This window comes from Pholcus phalangioides, unplaced genomic scaffold, assembly GCF_987345545.1.
Source record: "Pholcus phalangioides strain wild (caught in Gottingen) unplaced genomic scaffold, Ppha-v1.0 ptg000024l_1, whole genome shotgun sequence".
NCBI lineage: Eukaryota > Metazoa > Arthropoda > Arachnida > Araneae > Pholcidae > Pholcus > Pholcus phalangioides.
Window position 1 is genome coordinate 13870600 of NW_028301616.1, and position 18761 is coordinate 13889360.

Here is an 18761-nt window from a genome sequence, read left to right on the forward strand (position 1 = left end):
ATATGCCGCGGGTCACTTAAGTGTCCACACATTGTAATACCAGTACAGGTAATCACATATGTAAATGTCCCGCATTTGTCCTTTTTTTCTTGTCGGCCGACAGATAGCAGCAGAAGCTTCAGAATTTCAACACAAACGTGTATACACTGTAAATACAATTTAAATGCTTGTAGGCAGCCCCCCCCCTTACTCCTGCGGGGATCCTTGGAAAGCAGGAGACCTCTGCAGGGTCATAATACTGTAGATATTTTGTTGACAGTGCCGTCTTAACGCATGGGTACGGCCCGGAGACCCTCATGAATATGAGATCTGGTTATATTTCTGATAGTTAACTTGCCTCGTCGGTGAATGTGCTATTTAAATTTTGGAGGGGCCCGATCCACTTGCCCACGCACAGGCCTTGAACCCCCTCACCAGTAAGTCTATCTCCGCCTATGTTGACCAAGCATCTTGTTGCGGTCCTGGGTGTACGGTGTGAAAGGAAAAAAAATGAGCACAAAACACTAGAATTTTTAATGCCATCTATATACCAGCAGACTTGGAAAAACGTTATCGGAAAAATGAAACCGATTATATGCAAGGGACCATTCAAGTATTACGCTAGCAGATTTTTAGCCATTTTCGACCCCCCCCCCCCCGTCAGCAAAATTTCGTCAGTGGCTTAGAATATTTCATATCTTCAAAAAGGGTGGTTGATGACGTAAGCAACCTTCAACCCCCCCCCCCTTGTCATCAAAAGTCAGCAAATCCGAAACCCCCTCCCCCCCCCCGATGCTGACGTAATACTTGAATGACCCCCAACACAGCGTTTCCCAACCTTTTGAAGTTTGCAGCACCCTTGGGAATGGCATTAAAACTTGAGGCATCCTTCCTTGAATACTTCAATAAATGCTGTTTAAATCTAAGGTATAGCATATTTTGGAGCCAGGGAGAGCATCCTTATATCTTAAGAGCAACATGGGAGCCCTCGGCAGTGCCTGGGCCCGACCTCCTATATAACCTAGTTATCTAGGTGGTCGTGGCCTGGGTGGGCCGCGCGTTATGACGGCACTTTGTTTGGGGCCCCTGCACAAATTTCAAAAAACTCAGGTCTTGAACATGTTAAGGTCAAACACAAAAAATTAGGATTTTAACGCCATCTATCAGCAGACTGGGAAAATAACATCGGAACAATAAAATAGTTTATAGAACAGCTGCTGTGTATGTGTGTCATTAAATCCATTAACTAAAAAATAAAACTCGCATTTTGTACTACTATTTAAAACCTAGATGGCAGTAAACCCTTCACGTAAATATTTTTCCATGAAATCCTTTGGGTCAAGGCAACACCTAGAGCAAGAAGGTATTGGTCAAGGCCGTTTATCTTTCTTTACTTAACTACAGTAGTCAAGACCGACCATATTTACATCAGTAACGTATGTATACAAGTACGTCTAATGTTTGTCCGTTATCTGTTCAATCATCTGCGCTTTCTTTTGAAGAGTGCTTTTTTAAGGAGAGTGTTTATTGGATGGTAGCCTAGTATCCGCAACATTGCATGGACCTGTCTGCAAATTTAACACCCTTGGCCGCCACGGTTGTTGACATTTAGCAATTTGAATGGCTTTGGTCAGCATTTAATAAATATTTTATCTATCATGACTTTGTTGCCATCTAGGATTCAAAAATAGTACTATTTCACAGTGTTCCGTTTGCTTTTTAAATAATAGATGGCAGCATAAATCCATTTAAATCGTATCCGGAGCATAAGCAGGGCTGTCTTAAGAGCACCATGGGCTTCCCGGGCCAAGTGATTTTTCTGAGGCCTTTTACTAAGCAAATTTACAGGCACATTCCTCAAAAATTTCAACTACAGTCCCATCCTGTTATAACGAATGCTTAAAAAACAGGAGAAATCGCTTCGTTGTAACAAAATTTTGTTATAAAGGAATTCCAGGTTTTTCTGCATTGTTTCTATGTAAAATTATCTGGGGGGGGGGGATTAGAAAAGTGTTCATTAAAACGAGATTTTTTCACTATAACGGTATTTGTTAATACAAGATTCGACTTATATCTCATTTTTGTGAGGCCCTCTTGAAGCGCCCAGGTGGGTCCATGTGTTGAGACTGCACTGAGCATAAGTTTGTTTTTTGTGATCCATAATGAAGTTCTCAAATTTCTGGATAGATGGCAGCAAGGGCTACATGATTTAGAAATGGCTTGAAATTGCATCAGTAGACCATATTCCCCCGAGTAACACAAGAATTCGGAATCTTGAATGAGGGAAAACATGGGCAATTGCCAATTGTTGCCAAAAATGATACTAAAGGTGAACAAAACCGCCAGCTACTTACGAGATAAATCAGTGAAAAATTGCAGAATAAAATGCTCATACATGAGCGGAAATACTGGGGGGGGGGCATACTCCCTTCCCCCAGCGACAATGGCTGAACCTTCTGATATAATGTATATTCATATATTGAATTGGTATCCACCTGGTTAGGCATTTTGCCTGTTGTGGCGTTGTATTTGTATTTCCACCATCGTGGCTCCCACCATAGCCTTTCAAGTCTATCTCCACTTATGGGCTCATAGCATAGACATGGATTTGAAGATCAGAGGCGCCCACAATGATGTTAGTACATAGATAAACATATACACTATATATTTGGACATCCTCCCCCATATCTCCCATGGGATGCCCTGAGAAATATTCTACGATACAAGCACTAAAAAAAATTGTGAGCTATGGCGCTGCAGCAAAAATGTTGTGGATGCCCCTGAGCAATAAAAAGTTCTTCCTCCGCGAAGGTAGGGCTGACAGGGCTTCAACCTGAAGGGGAGCCATGACGTTCACTATTTAACGGCCCATAGTCTCGGTGTGCACTTAAGAGACAAAAGATCCCAGTACAGGCAGGGCCGTAACTAGGCTGGGCAACTGGGCCACTGCCCTTAGTTAAATGGAGCCCCCACAAATGTTTACATTTGTTTCACACAATAACCCTTTCAAGAGGGGGGCCCCCAACGAAAAGTCTGCCCTGAGAAGGCACACTAGGGCCCTGGTATATGGTCATAAGTAGAGATAGAATTGAAAGTCTGGAGGGTGGGGGTATGATGATGGTGATGTCAATTTATAGATACTCGTATACATTAGATCAATCAGCTCTGCCATTAACGAGCAATGCCCTCCTATATATCTCTCCCTGGGGAGGAGTACTTCTCTAACATAAGGGTCCCCTGCTGAACGAACGATACTTGTCATGTATCATTCATGTGGAAAGAATGGCTGCTCTCTGTGGAGAGACTTTTCAAAAGGAAGACATTGGTACAGTTACTATGAGCGATAAGAAGTTATGCACAAGACCACCATAACAGTCTGCACATATACACCACTTGTTATCTCTCTTAATAGTGAATGACCAGCATTGCTGAAAACATTCAAAAAGTAAGCTGCATAAAGAAAAACTACAGTCGACGCTTGTTATTACGACCCCACGTTATAGCAACGTTTCTATTACAACGACTGGTATGATAAGTCCCAAATGTTTGCATACAACTAATAACCTATACTTTTTTCCGATCGTTACTCGTTTGTTTTCTGAATAGGTGCCAGCATAAGTCCAATTTTTCTATTTTCTGAAATCCATGAATGAAGTTCTGAAATTTTTAGATAGATGGCAGCAAGAGCGCTGCAGTATTTGAAAATGAACTTAATTTGCCAGCTGACTCTATCTATCTTTACGAAAAACATGGGCAATGTTGATTTCTTGGAAAAAATGCCAAAAGTGAATGAAACAGCTAGTTGCAGGCCCGTCACCAGAAATTTCATTTGGGGGGGGGAGCAAAGTGATAGAACAACAGATTTGGCCATCTTTTTCTCTTTTCTCACATTTTGGGGGTCTGAACCTCCTCAAGTTCCCCCACCCCTTCGCTAAGGCCTTGGCTAGTTGTGGCAATACCATGATAGCAACACAAATTAACGTAAATGCACTCCTACACCATGGGCGCAGATATGGGAGGGGAAGCATTGAGCAGTTGGCTCCGTCATTGATGCTAGCCCAATCCACCCTAGCATCAATGACGGAGCCAACTGCTCCAATGTGTGTGCAATTGAACGAATTCAAGTGCATCATCATGCCCCACAGCCTTCTTTCATTTCTATCCCCACCTATGCCTAAGGTTACCACGGAGACAGGATGCCAGAGCACACCCTTAGTAAAGTCACTTTCTTAATTTCACAACGAATGGCACGACTATTCTGACCAATAAAGCCGGTAAATTTTTCCCCAACTAAACAGAACTGCTAAAAAAATCCAAAACGGAAAAAATTCTGGGAATTTTGACAGTCATTGGTCAATGAGTGAGGAAAAATCGATCGTATGAAATTTGAGGACAAAAGGGTGGCACTTGAAATGATGTTAAAAAAAGTGTCTATTGAAGGAGTCCGATTGAAATACCTTTTCCCCCCTAAAAGAGGTGGTCTGATAACCCTTTCATCTTTGATGTTGGGGGGGGGGGGGCGATTTCCCAACCCTGTATCTGATGTATGTAATTTTGTAAATTCTGCTGCAGGGGTTTCTTGAAATCCATTTGAACAACCCTCAGAGTTCGACACACAGGCACATTCAATGAAAAGAGATAATTGAAATATATCAATTACTTGGCTGAGTCTAGCAAAAAAACCGAGAATTTTCTGTGCATTTAAGCAGCATATAAAAACATTTGCAAACATCAACATTATTTTGGCACTCATGGGTGCCGTTTTCAAGGTGGGAAAAGAGATTGAGAAAAGCAAAGAAACTGACCATGTTTTTCATTCTATAAAACCTCTTGTTTTCCACATTGAAAACACCCATGAGTGCCGAAATATATGTCAGTGTTCCCATATTTGCCTAAATACACTGAATTATTATTTTTCTCACAAGACAGATGTCACTTTAAAATGTTCTTTAAAACATTCTAAAATATAAAAAAAAACCAGATAAGTAAAAAATTGATCGTATAACACTGTTTTTTCCCCTGCATATGAAATACCATAGCCAACAAACCCCGCTTGTAATGAAAAAGTTTCTTTTGTCCCTTCCCATAGCACAATTTTATTTGGATTGGATATAGCAAACCAAATTTCAGGCTCGTTATAATAGGGTTTGGCAAATATAGCCTAATATATGAGAATTTCTCTTACTTGTACAGACGAAAAAATTGATTTCGATTAATTAATCCAGAGAAATTTATATGGAAATCTACTTTATTTCCACAAAAATATATATATATATATATTTGTATGTGTGTGTGCATATGAAATGTGTAAAACAAAAGAATCACTCCACGTATTTCTAGTGTACTTAGCCATTTTGGAACTTGTAATCTGGACTGTGTTTGACAATGTTCAGTTGAAGCTGCTTTATCTCGAGTTCGAGTTTCTGTCTTTTTAACCGCAGGATCGATTTCTCTTCCCACCATTTCTGTTTCTCCTCGATCCTCCGCTCTTCCTGTATCTGGACCTGACGTCTGAGCACACCCAGCGTCTCTTGCTTCAGGCGGACGATATCAGCCGAAAGGCCACAGGAACACTGGTTGCCTTGCGCAGGAGACAGTGGGACTGGCGTGGAAGGCTGAAGGCTCGCGCTCTGCGTGTAATTATGGTAGCCCGTCACGGAGTCCATGACTGTCGCTTCGGCTTCATTCACTAGGGGGAAAAATTAGAACAATCATTACAATGGAATGAAACATGCATTAATTTTACATTTCAATTCATTTGTAATAAAATCCACCTTGTTTTTTAGAAAAAATAATTATTATTATTGGAGGATAAATTAATATATAAATATTGGAGGAATAATTATATATGGAGGCCGAAATTCAATACGTCAAATAAACCAGCTTGTAGATCTAGAGCCATGGCCTCAGGGCCCCAACTATCACCCGGGACAAGCTGGAATTTAGGCACCCCTTGCATGTAGAGGAAGCAATTAAAGGGTGAATTTGGCACCCCTTTCGGATCAGCGTCCAGGGCACCAGACCTGCCTTCTCCCCCATAGTTGCGGCCCTGCATGGCCTCCCACAAGGGTGCAGCAGTGCTGTCTTAACACATGGCCCTTCAAGAGACGAGGGAAACGTCAGAAAAATTCTATGTGGTTGAAATTTTCAAGAGCAAGTATGTAAACTTTCTTGGTATGGCCCCCCAAAAGATCACTTAGCCGGGGGGTTATGATCTTAAGACAGCCCTGGGCCCAGGATGATTCTCATTTATTTTTCCCAGCTATTAATTCACTACAGAAGGGCCCATTGATCCCTGCTTCAGGATGTGGGGGAGACATGTCCAGAGCGTTGGACTGGAATTTTTGGCAAGCCCATACGGCAAGATAATTTACTGGGTTTTGCCATGGTAAATAATTTAATTTGTAGGGGGGGGGGGCGAGTGCGGATTAAATTCAGCCCTTGGTCTAAAGCACAAGCCACCCTGACTGACTGATATTAGTGAATGTGGGATTCATTTATTTCGGATAACTTAGGTTCCATTGTGAATTATGGTAAGCTTATATTGACACTTCCAAGAAAAATATCTTTGGGAGAAGTTCCTTAGAAGCCTATTACTAGGAAGCAGCCTAGAGCCCAGGGTGGAAATTTTACAGGTCTGTAACTAAACTGGAGCGACCGGGGCACTGCCCTGCGCCAGATGGGAGCCCCCACATAAAAATGTACACTTACTTTTATGCATAATGATATTTTATAACCCTTTCAAAGAGCACCCCCGAATAAAGCATGTTAAGGCCAACCAATTTTATTAATTGGTTGTCAAAAACATCAAACTAGAAAGGGTGTCTAAATTTCAATACCCGAAAGAGCAAATAACCATAACTTTGCCTCTGCATTTATTAATAGGCTGCCCACAAAAACCATCCTTGATACAGGGGCCCAATTGGACACAGTATAGTAGTGTCCATCCAGTGTCGTCTAAACGCATGGACTCGGGCTGAAAAATTTCTAAACTCAGCATACAATTTGATAGGCAGGCATTTCTAGCCAGATAAAGGGATTTCAGAGAAATAACTTCACCCGGGAAGCTCATGATGCTTTTAACACGACCCAGTGTCCATGAAAATAAGATCACGCTATATTTTTTTAGGAGGCCCGAATCCCCCATGGGAAAGTGAAACATTTACAAAGTACAATTGCATGGATAACAAGCGAAGATGAATCTGGGAACATTCCTCTCTGCGGGAAATCGAACCACCAACCACTCACTATCCAGGCGAGAGCTCTACCTTTAACAACAGAAGACAGACATTTTCTTCCCTAAAGTTTACGCTGCACAGAACTGCGCTCTAGACAGCCTACTAACTCAGCAACAGCTCGCATCAATATTAGCCCCCCCCAGATGGAGATGAATCTCTTTGTTAATTATACAATAAAATTGGCTTTAGGGTCAGGTCCTGACCCCCCCCCCCAGTCCCCCGGATTTACAATCTGGTGGAAGAATATAGAATGAAAAGATATTCTTCCCCTAACAAGTTTGAGGTGACGACCAATAGATGGTGTCTTCATTTCCAACCCAACTCATTAATTGCAGTAAATTACATATGGCGGTATGGCTGTAGAGTTGGTGTGTGGTTAACTAGTAGTAGGTAGTAATAACACATAGTAGTAGGTGAGTGAACGATCCACAGAGTGTGTAAGCATGAGAGTGACTTAGAAAATAGAAAATGTGGCACAAGGTCAGTGAGCAATTAAAAGAGTGGCCAACAAATTGAGAAAACATGCGTGACTATAGACAGAGGTTTATTCATAGGAGCAAGGGGGATTAATCGGCCATGGCACAGTGCTGCAAATTTGAGGAACGAGTGAAGAGTGGCAAAATTTGTACGGCCCACAGGCAGCGAAACCATAGCCCCCCCCCCCCCAACATCCTGCATGCGGACCCCTCTATAGCAAATTTATAGCATGAGAAAAAATAATAAGAAGAAGAATCGCTCTGGATCCCAGGGTTAGAGTCTTGTCAACCCTGCCCTCATTGGAGTCATGTTCGCCTATGCCCATAATGTTGTAAAGACAGCCTTGCCACTACTCAACCGGCCACTACTACAACCAAGATATAGACTAATTAAATTAGGAATGGAACTCACCGGCATCAGCGAAATTAGCAGCATCAGCAGCAGGGATCATGACAGCCGTGCTAGTAGTATGCTGAGGCGAACCATCCTGCATGGATTCGGAGGCACTGCTCTGACACTCGTCGACGTGAGGGATGTAGATCGTGGTCGGGTGTTCGTTACAGTCCGCGTTCGGGATCTGCAGGTTGATGATGTGGACACCGTTCTCGGGCTTCTTGCTGCTGGTCGCGGCACCGCCGAGGCAGTTCCTCTTGTTGGAAAAGCCTCCCCGGACCTTGACGATGAGTTCGCTGATCTCGCTGAGCTTCCGGCGGGCACCCTCGCCGGCTGCCGCGGCCTCCTTGGTCGCCTTGACGTACTCCTTCTTGGTCGCGTACAGCAGGTCGATCCATTTCTTCTTGATCTCGTCCACGTTCCTCTTAAAGTCCGGGTGCAGATTGTTTATCTCCCCCGTTATCTCCTCCCAGCATTTGTGCTTCTGGTCGCGGTTGCCGAACGTCAGGACGTTCAGCCTCTTGCCGTACTCCATGACGAGACAGTAAACCTCGTCGCGGCTGAAGTTAGCGTTTCTTTTCTTCTTGGCCGAAGACGACAGAGACGAGGAGGAAGGCGGAGGAGACGATTCCGACATTTCCTCGGTCTCGTTCATGGTCTCCCCCACCACCAGCAGCAGCCTCTCGGAATCAATTTTTGTTTGTTTTGTTTTTTCACCCTCTCAATCGATCGCAAAAACTTTTAAGAGAAAATACCTAAAGTAATCTTAATAAACTTCGGAGATGAACGACAATATCTCAAAATGGCGGCCAAAACAACGTAACGCTCCGATAATGGCGGCGTAAAGGGTCGTAACTTCCGTCCGCGGCTGTTGCTTTAGGATGGTTTCGAAGGGGAAAAAACAACCAGACGAGATCGTCGTGAAAATAAATAAATTTTTCCCACCTTTCTTCTTCTTCGTGAACGTCGATGAGTCTTGCCGTCCGAATTAATCGTATTTGAATTGATATTGATTCTCGAATTAAGATGAAATCACGACGATATCGTAAATATTTCGACGATTCCCATCACAATTGCATCGTAGATGTAGGAAAATGATGCTATATCTGCAATTCCCACCTGCGAGGGATAAAAAAAAGACATTGCGTGGTAGCGCCATCTCTCTTCTATATTCAATACTATAAAAATTATATCATCTATATACTTTTCCACTTAAAAGTTTTCATAAAACGAAACTGAAACTAATGATTAAATGCAATTGTGGTGATCATAATTTCAGTAATACCAAATTAACATTTTTAAAAATACGGGAAATATCGGGATAAATGCGGTATGTCACCAATTTTCGCTAAAAAATTCTCAAAGCCAAAATGCCAATTATACCAAAAAAATTGCCAAAGCTAAGTAAAGTTGCCAATTCCAAAAAAAAAATTACTACTATTAATCCACACATGCACCTCGTCTATATTCCTCTGCGGAACCTCTAACGAATTGGTACATGCGGGCATAGGCGGTGATTGACTTGGAAGTCTGGGGGGGGGGGCAAGGTCATGATGATGATGATGTCAGCTCATATGTACATTAGATCAGTCGACTCCACCTGTGACGCTGGGGGGGGGGGGACAATGACCCCCCCCCCCCGTATTTCCGCCCATGCATGCGGGAATGTGCGCGTACGTGTAGTGCAATCTGACGTGAAGTTTGTTTCTGTGTAATGCTTGTTATAAATGTGTGTAGTGCTGCCATCTGACAGTAGTTTTTCTAACCATGAGTGAATTGTAATGATTGAATAACTTATCGTTGTAGGCCTGTTGCTCTCTGTAGCGAGACTTTTTGATGGGGAGATCGAATTCCAAAAAAAACAAAAAAAACTATCAAAGGCGCAGGTATAGGCAGGGCTGCAACTGGGGAGGGGGGGGGGGGTAGACGGGTTTGGTGTTCCCGGACGCCGGACCAGTAAAAAGGGTGCCTTTCAACAGCTTTAACTTATCGCAACGGGGTGCCAGTTGTAGTTGCCATCTATCGCTAAAATTACTGAAAAATCACAAATGGTGGGAAAATATACAGGGCTATATAATACTGCAATTCGCAATGGGTGAAAATATCAATCACCGAAAAAAGGCGTATATGTGCAGGCAAATATGTGATATGGATGACACCCCCCTCCCCCCCCCCCCCCCGTATAGCGAATCATATTCGTCGGACCGGGCCAAGTTACTCATATATTCATATGACCATGGCTATTCATTATATAATCATGGATATCATAATTATATTAAGATAATTTATAAATCATGCAAAATAATCCAAATTCTTGTGATTTCCCTTATTTTTAATTGCAAGAGTAAGGGGTGAGGAGAAACGGGACATTTTTCATAAAAATGTTGGGACGGCAAAAATTACGGGAATGCCCCACGAAATACGGTCCTCTTGGCCCGCGGACTAGAAAGGTTGTGCACCCTGAAATTGCATGAAGTAACGATTTTATTGTAACGAACTATACTGCAGCTATCAAAGGCCGTGAGGGAGCCCGGCCCCCCCCCCGGGCCGAAATGTTGGAAAATGACTGGTATATAGGGGCTTATATAAGTATACATATATATATATATTGTTCTGTCATTTTGATCCACCCCCGCCCTCCCTCTCCTCCGAAATAAATTTCTGGCTGGGGACCCGCTGCCATCTATCAAATGAAAGTAAAACTGTTTGCTGCATTTCTTTTAGACAAATTAATCGCCGATTTTCAGGTTTCCAACGGGTGACACCATGGGAGGTGATACGGGGTAATTGGGGGATTAGGGGACTCTCTTCCCCCCCCCCCGCCCTCGTCAAAGGTGGAGTCGACCGATCTAATGTATAAGTGTATTTGCGTATATATATATATATGAATTGACATCATCATCATCGTGACCTCCCCCAGATTTTCAAGTCTATATCCGCTTATGGAGGACGCAATGATGGCTGTTGGTGGGGCACGATGACGTTGATGTCAGTTCATATAAACACATATAGGCTATAGATCCGCAGAGGGTAGATCAGTCGGCTGCCCTTTCCACTTTTGACAATGGGGTAAGGGCACGACCACCTAGATAGGTTATATAGGAGGTCGTGTTGGGGGGGGGGGGCGACCATGGAAAAATTGTGTTTTATTTTTGTTCTGTCTGTGTTGTTTTTCTTTCCCCCATGCGGCACACTTACATAAAACTCGAAGATGAGTTATATAACGTGCAGTTTTGTTTCTCTTTTCCTTGCAAAAGGGTGATTCTGGAGGACCGCTGATGCTGAAGGACGAAGACGACCGCTGGATAATAGTCGGAATCGTCTCGCTGGGATTCAAGTGCGCCGAACCCGGATTCTTCGGTGTCTACACCCGGGTTACGCATTACTTGAGCTGGATTTACACGAACATGAAGAGATAATAACCTCCCCCCCCCCCCCTCCTTCGCTCTGTGTTATTATTTCCAGAAACATTTAGAGTTGTCTAAATATTTATGAAAATGTAGCATATGAAATGAATATACCGCCCCCCCCCCGCAGCGTCTTTACGTGTTTCCCACATTGCCCAGGTTCAGAAATTCCTTAATTACTTTGGTGAAAATTTCAAAATGGAATGTAATAAAATGAAAACTCATTCATCAAAATGTAAGGGGGGAAATGAATGAAGTTAATGAAAGTATTCGTGGGAAATTTATTTGAATTAATACTGCATTAGATAGAGAGGGGCCAAAATTGTGTGTTTCCGGGCTCTGTGTGAAAATGGGCTCAGTGGAAAACGAATTATGGCCCAGTTTACAACAACCGTATGTACCATTGAGCATGTCTCCCCACCCCCAACTCCACAATCCTGTAACTAGGCCCCTAAGCTGGGGTCTTTGGTGACCCCCCTCACCTCTTAATGAATTTATAGCGTGAAAAAACAAAAAATGATTAGAATCGTCCCAGGCTATATGTAGCCCTATCAGCCAGCGCCAACTTAACGCATGGGTCTACCCGAAAGCTAGATAGATGATCACGATGATTGCTGGGGGAAGGGGGGGGGGATGATGATGTCAATTCATATATACGCAAATACATTAGATCAGTAGACTTATCATCTTCGACGCTGGGGAGCCCCATGCAGAAACGTGCTGAGGCGCCTCGTGATAATGAGATCTGGTGGATTTTTTCGATATTAAGCATGCAAATCGGTAAGCACTCATATATGGTCGTGGGGAAGGGGGGGGGGGGGGACAGGAAAAACCAATTTGTCCGATGGGCCCAGGATGCTATTGAGACGATCAGAGCTGCACTAAACTGGGGCAACCAGGGCACTGCCTCCATGGGTCCCCAAGCCGAATGAGGCCCCACAAAATTTACACTTGTTTTGCATAATAATATTATTAATAATTTATTATTAAACTCCTCTTCCTCTTGAGAGGGTTATTAATAACCCTTTCAAGAAGAGGGGCCCAAGGAGAAGTTTGCCCCGGGACCCAGAGAATCCACAATATGGCCCTGGAGATGTGGTTGCCAACGCTGCTCTTGAAGGAGCTATGGTCATAGGACCCCCAACTAATGGGAGGTTTATAATGCTTATGAGAGCTTTGCCCCTCTCTCGTCACTCCCAGATGATGGACAACGAGTCCGCCCGCAACTCTAGGCCCCTTACCTTTTACGGCTCAAATATTTAGAATGTGAGCCCACAAGTCCATATTGTATAGTTCAATAATTTTGAGCGGGGGGGATGGGGGCTCAGATGCGCGCCCATTTAGACATACATAATTTTTGTGTGAGTTTCAACCAAAATAGTTTAATTTATAGAACTTTTTCCCCCCCCATGGGGCCTCACACCTTGCAGCAGATCTTCTACACTGGGACCTTCGACGGGCCCCCGGGCCAAATATCGCACGGACTCTATCTATAGTGAATTTACAATGTAAAAAAAGACAATACTGATATAGCCTTGTGGTTGGCCATGTACACCCCCTTCCTCCCCCCACTTTTGTGTAATTTCATTATTCATTCATTAATAAATTATATAAATGTTAATTTTGTACTTAAACATATTTTCATAATTATTTTTTTACAAATGTACTCGTGCGAAGAATATTTTTGTATGTGCATTATAATTATTAGTAATAATTACATTTCATTTAGTAAATAAATGAAAATATTGGCTTGGCTCTTTCATTTTTTTGGGTCAGTTTTTGTGACAAAAGCCTCGCTACTACGATGCTCAATATAACGACAAATCCCTCTACAACGATTGTCTATCTACAAGTCTTGTCTATGCTCTGTTACAGCGTTTCCCAACCTATAGTCCGCAGGCTGAATTGATATAATTAATTAACCATCGCTTGTAATTGATATCAGTATGATATCCATAATATTTTGGGTTCAAATAAAATTACACCTTCATACTCAGTCTCACCATGCATCATCGAGGAGAATGCTAGAAATTGCCATCTTAAATACGGGATGTCGCTAAATTTTGCCGGAGAATTGTAATTTACCGCTTCAAATGCAACTAACTTGCTAATTACTGCTGAAATTGCTGAAGGGCCTGGAAGTAAAGGGCTGATACAAATCGCAGTTAACAAAAAAAAATGTGCGGTATTTCACGGGGGAAAATATTCAAATGATCATATTCGATGACCATATTTCATTGAGAAAACTGCGGGATAAACTTGGATATTGAATAATAACCCATTAAATATGGGACAGCGAAAATTTTTATCGGAAAACGTTGCCAAAAACATAATCACAACCACCTATATCGTAATTAAAATTACGAAAAAAAAAACCTGGCAAACATAGGCGGAGATAGACTTGGAAGTCTGGGGGGGGGGGCAAGGTCATTATTGTTGGGGGGGCACGATGATGATGATGTCAATTCACATCAGTCGACTCCACCTTTGATGCTGGGGGGGGGGGCAATGCCCCCCACGGCCGCCCCCCCCCCCGTATTTCCGCCCATGCTGGCAAATATGTGAGATGGTTGTTGATAATTTTTGCCATAATTATCATAAAATAATTTACACCTTTTTTTGAAAACGTGGTATTTTACTATTTTGGTGTAATTTATTCCAAATTAAAATAAGTATAATTGAAAAAGCGGGACGAATTTACAAAAGAAGAAAAGAATTCGGAACAACGAAAATTACAGTTACGTCCCGTAATACGGGACACAAGCGGGTCCGTCAAATTGTTACGGACATTCACTGCCGTAGAGAAATGTTTGAAGTGACAATTTTTCGTAAAAAAGACGATGGAGCAAGAAGGGGGAAAAAAAAAAAAAAAAATGTTCTTCTCCCCGGCGGGGAATCGAACCCCGGTCTCCCGCGTGACAGGCGGGGATACTTACCACTATACTACCGAGGACACGTTCGCAAGTTGCTTATTTACATTCATAAAACTACAAAGAAAGTTATTGGAGGATGAGTATATATATGAGGAAATGACGTCACGCATTCGCAACGGTGAGAACTTTATACAGACACCTTAGTGGGAACTAGAACTCCTTAATACACGAACTCCTAATATATGAAGGCGTCTTAGTGGGAACTACACTCGAATCCCGTTATAACGAACACCAAAAGACCGGAGGAATCACTTCGTTAAAACGAAATTTCGTTATAAAGGAATTCCAGGTTACCCAGCATTGTTCCCATGCAAACTTATTTGGGGGATTAGAAAAGTGTTCGTTAAAACGAGATTTTCGCTATAACGGTATTCGTTAAAACGGGATTCGACTGTATAATACAGAACCCTTGGAAAAAAAATTACTGTAAAGAGGGTCTTATATAATCCTGTGGGAACGCCGGAAGATCACGTGACGCGTTCATTCTCCTGAACACGGTGCAATCACCGTTATTTTCTTCTAGAATGCTTGCAGGCAAGGGCGTAGCGAGGAGGGGGGGGGGGGGGACTTGGGGGTCTGGTCCTCCCCCCGAAATGTGCGAAAATGACCGAAAAAAGGGAAAAAGATGGCCAAATCCATTGTTCTGTCACTTTGGTGTCCCCCCCCCCCCGAAATGAAAGTGCCCCTTCCCCCCGAACGAAATTTCTGGCTACGCCCCTGCTTGCAGGGGAGTTTAAAGGGAAATGAGGGACTGTGTTTATATTCTCTAAGGCAGTGTTTTCCAACCGGTGTTCCCCGGCACCCTAGGGTGCCGCGAGATACTTTGGAGATAAATTAAAAAAAAAAAAATCCACTTAAGAGGTCTTAAAAGCCGAATTAATTACTCTCATCGGATAAGTCGCCATCTGGTGGCACTGTCAGCAATGTGAGCTTTGACCTGAGTTCGGCTCCGTTCAGTCAACATCATCTATAACAGAAAGTCTGCGCGCGAAGGCTCGTGACGTCACTAAAGAAGTCCATTTCACCTATAGTCACTAGATATACTGCAAAAAAGGGTAAAGATACCGCCTGACATCGACGTTTCGCGTGGAGGCTTTCTGCTATAGATGGCGTTGGTTCAGCGCACACGGCCCCCCCCGCTTTACTTTTAACCTATAACTCATGACCCCGAGAGACCTCATGACAATTAGATTTGTTTACAATTTTCACGAATAAGTGTATAAATTGGTAGAGGCAATTATTTTTAAGTGGGGGTTGGGGGCGGGGGGTATCCAGAAAAATCATTTCACTCAAGGCCCCACGTTCTCACGTGATCTCACGGCTCTGGAACATCGATTGCCGGAAGGCCGGCCTCATGACAATTTGATCCGGTTAAAGTTTTGGAATGAGCAAGTATGCAAATTAAGCAAGGTAAATGACGGTAAGCAGGTATTTGTAGTTTAAGTGGGGGAAGGAGGCCTCAGAACAAAAAATTGTTTTACCCGGAGGCCTATGATGATGATGCTGCTGAGACAGCTCTGGGCTTACGGTGCTTTACGGAAATACGGCAAAATTTCGATCCAAATACTGAGCATTTTGACACAAGTTCTTGTTTGCAATTAACTTAGTTTCTCCGCTCTTGTGTCGCCCTCGGGGGCCGCAACTAGAATCTAAAATTTACCCTGTTACTTAGGGGAATCTGTATCCACTTTGGTGCCCCCCCCTCCCCCGGGCCAAGTGATTTTTCTGAGACTCTACCTAGAAAATTCTTGAAAATTTCAATCAGTTTTCATTTTTTTGAGGGCCCCTCTTCTCGTGAGGGCCCCAGGGCCGTGTCCGGGTAAGCCCATGCGTTAAGACGGCACTGTCCAGAGCATGCGCACGATACACCCCCCCCCTCCCTGCCCTTAATTAGTTGCAGCCCTGGTCAATCTTTCGATAAGGATATCTACAATCAAGTGTAGATTAAAGTTTTAGAATTTTCTATACCGTATAGTTGATGCTGGGTGAAAATTTTTTAAAATTTACTACTTTTTTGATCGTTTTTTGTGGTGCCCCCTTTTGTCTTGATGCCCTAAAGCACGTGCTTATTTTGCTTAATCCGGCCCTGTAGGTGGTGTTGGGTGTGTCTAGTCCTGAATGTCATGCCCTGCGAATGCCAGTTCCAAATCACTCAATCACCCTGTAATATAACAGACCTCCTTTTCTTCTTTTTTCAAGTGATTTGGTCCCTCAAGTGATTTGGGAATATGGTTGGGGTTACTTCAGTGATTTGGAAATGTGCTCCGGGTCGCTCGGGTGATTTGTAAATGTGCTTGGGGTCATTCGGATGATTTGAAAATGCGCTTAAGATCTTTCAAGTGCTTTTAAAATGTACTTGGGGGGGGGGGGGTTACTCCAGTGATTTGCGAATGTGCTTGGGGGTCACTCTAGTGATTTGGAAATGTGCTTGGGGTACCTCAAGTGATTTGGGAATGTACTTGGGGTAGCTCCAGAGAGTGGTTTGGAAATGTGCTTAATGTCACAAGTGATTTTGAAATTTGCTCGGAGTCGCTCAAGTTAACTGAAAATGTGCTTCCGGTCACTCAAGTGATTTAAAAATGTGATTGGGGGACAGGGCCGTCTTAAGAGCATCATGGGTCCCCGGGCGGGCAAGTGATTTTTCTGAGGCCCTACCTCGCCAATTCTCGAAAAATTCACCTACTTCTTGTATTTCTAAAGCCCCTCTTCTCTTGTGGCCCCCGATCCATGCCCGGTCGGACCCATGCGTTAAGACGGCACTGTTGGGGGGGGGGTCACTTAGTGATCTGGATACGTACCGTTGGCAGCGTGAAAAATCTGGAAGTATGCCACGGGCAACCTAAGTGGTTTGATAATACAGTGGAATCCCGTTATAACGAATTCCAAGCGTCTGGAAGAATCACTTCGTTATAACGAAATTTCGTTATAAAGGAATTCCAGGTTACCTAGCATTGTTTTTATGCAAACTTATTTGTGGGGGGATTAGAAAAGTGTTCGTTAAAACGAGATTTTCGCTAAAACGGGATCCGACTGTATTTCGTGGGCCACTTGTGAGGTTTGGTTATTTGCCGAGGGCCAAATCGGATGACACCAAGGGCCACATTTGGCCCGCAGCCCATAGGTTGAGCATATATGACCTGCGTGCAATGTTTTCTAACCGATCCCCCCTTCAGTTCTGGCGACGGCCTTATGAAGGGCTCAATTGACCGAAAAAATGGAGCCACTCTTATACAAATACAAATACAACGCCACAACAGACAAAATGTCCAACGAGGTGGCTGAGAAAAATATGGATGCCATATATTTCAAAAATACAGCAACCCAATTAAAAATGCAATTAACACAAATTATAAACAATATATACACATCATAAAATATTATACAACGCCCATAAAGAATACTTATGGTTGTCCTATTCTAAGTATGGACAGAGCTTCTCGATTTACCCCAACATGTTTATCGTATTTCTTTTTAAACGTGTCAATTGTGTTACAATTTACTACCTCCGGGGGTAAGCTATTCCATTTATTAACAACCCTATTAGAGAAAAATTCCCTGCGACACCATAACCTTGCATTGTCCCTCACCAATCGATACTGGTGTCCCCTTGTAAAAGCAGTCGATTGGCGGTGTACTAAAAGTTCATGGTCCATCCTATCCATCCCGTTGAAAATTTTGAACACTTCGATCATATCTCCTCGACACCTGCGTTCATCCAATGTAAACATATTCAAAAAAATGAAGTCTCTCTTCATAACTCAAGCCCCGTGTGCCAACAAGGACACGCGTAGCTCTTCTCTGCACCCCTTCAACCAATTCTATGTCCCTCTGTAGGTATGGTCTCCAAAACCTTACAGCATACTCCAGTCCAGGACGAACTAAGCCTCGGAAAAAGCGGAAGAATGACTTTAGGAGAACTTTAGGACTTTACAAAAAAACTCCTTCAATTCCAATCAGAACCGTCCAATATATAGAGGTATCTAACCCCTACAGCTTTCACTTTATATCCGGAAAACGATTCGTTACTGACGTATCGCACTTTACCAGACCTTACGTGAGGCCGACGCGAAACATTCTCGAAATGATCTTTGTCGGTCCGTTTATAGCGAGGCCTTTTAATAATAAGTTCCATTATTACGTGTACGCGTACCTATTCACGACGAAAGAAAATGATAAAGTTCAAGGACTCTCTCTCTCTTTTATGGAATATATAATTTATAAAATATAATCTCTTTCAGGAAACAGGTTTCGGGGAGATCCGAGTGTCCGATGATGATGAATAAATGAATTCTGGGGTTTACCTTTGGTCGTTGAGTTGATCGATCAGAGTCTCT

The 18761-nt window shown here is 43.0% G+C and overlaps 2 protein-coding genes and 1 non-coding gene across 3 annotated transcripts in view; 1 reads left to right on the plus strand and 2 right to left on the minus strand.

Annotated features, from left to right (window-relative positions):
- The window catches only part of LOC149068777 (venom protease-like), a 38320-nt gene extending 25070 nt beyond the window's left edge, over positions 1 to 13250 (plus strand). The window contains exon 9 of the mRNA XM_089250640.1: positions 11345 to 13250. Coding sequence (XP_089106766.1) covers positions 11345 to 11506 — 162 coding nt within the window. The 3' untranslated portion in view covers positions 11507 to 13250. The remainder of the gene's footprint in view (positions 1 to 11344) is intronic.
- On the minus strand, positions 4668 to 9191 carry LOC149068778 (uncharacterized). The gene is made up of 2 exons (XM_089250641.1): positions 8106 to 9191; positions 4668 to 5668 (listed from the first exon to the last, which is right to left on the minus strand). The coding sequence occupies exons 1-2, from the start codon at positions 8740 to 8742 to the stop codon at positions 5325 to 5327; spliced, it is 981 nt and encodes a 326-aa protein (XP_089106767.1). The 5' UTR covers positions 8743 to 9191; the 3' UTR covers positions 4668 to 5324.
- A 1125-nt stretch (positions 13251 to 14375) lies between the features above and the next one.
- TRNAD-GUC (transfer RNA aspartic acid (anticodon GUC)) lies at positions 14376 to 14447 on the minus strand. The gene has a single exon. It is a non-coding gene; the product is annotated as a tRNA-Asp (tRNA).
- Between the last annotated feature and the right edge of the window lie 4314 nt (positions 14448 to 18761).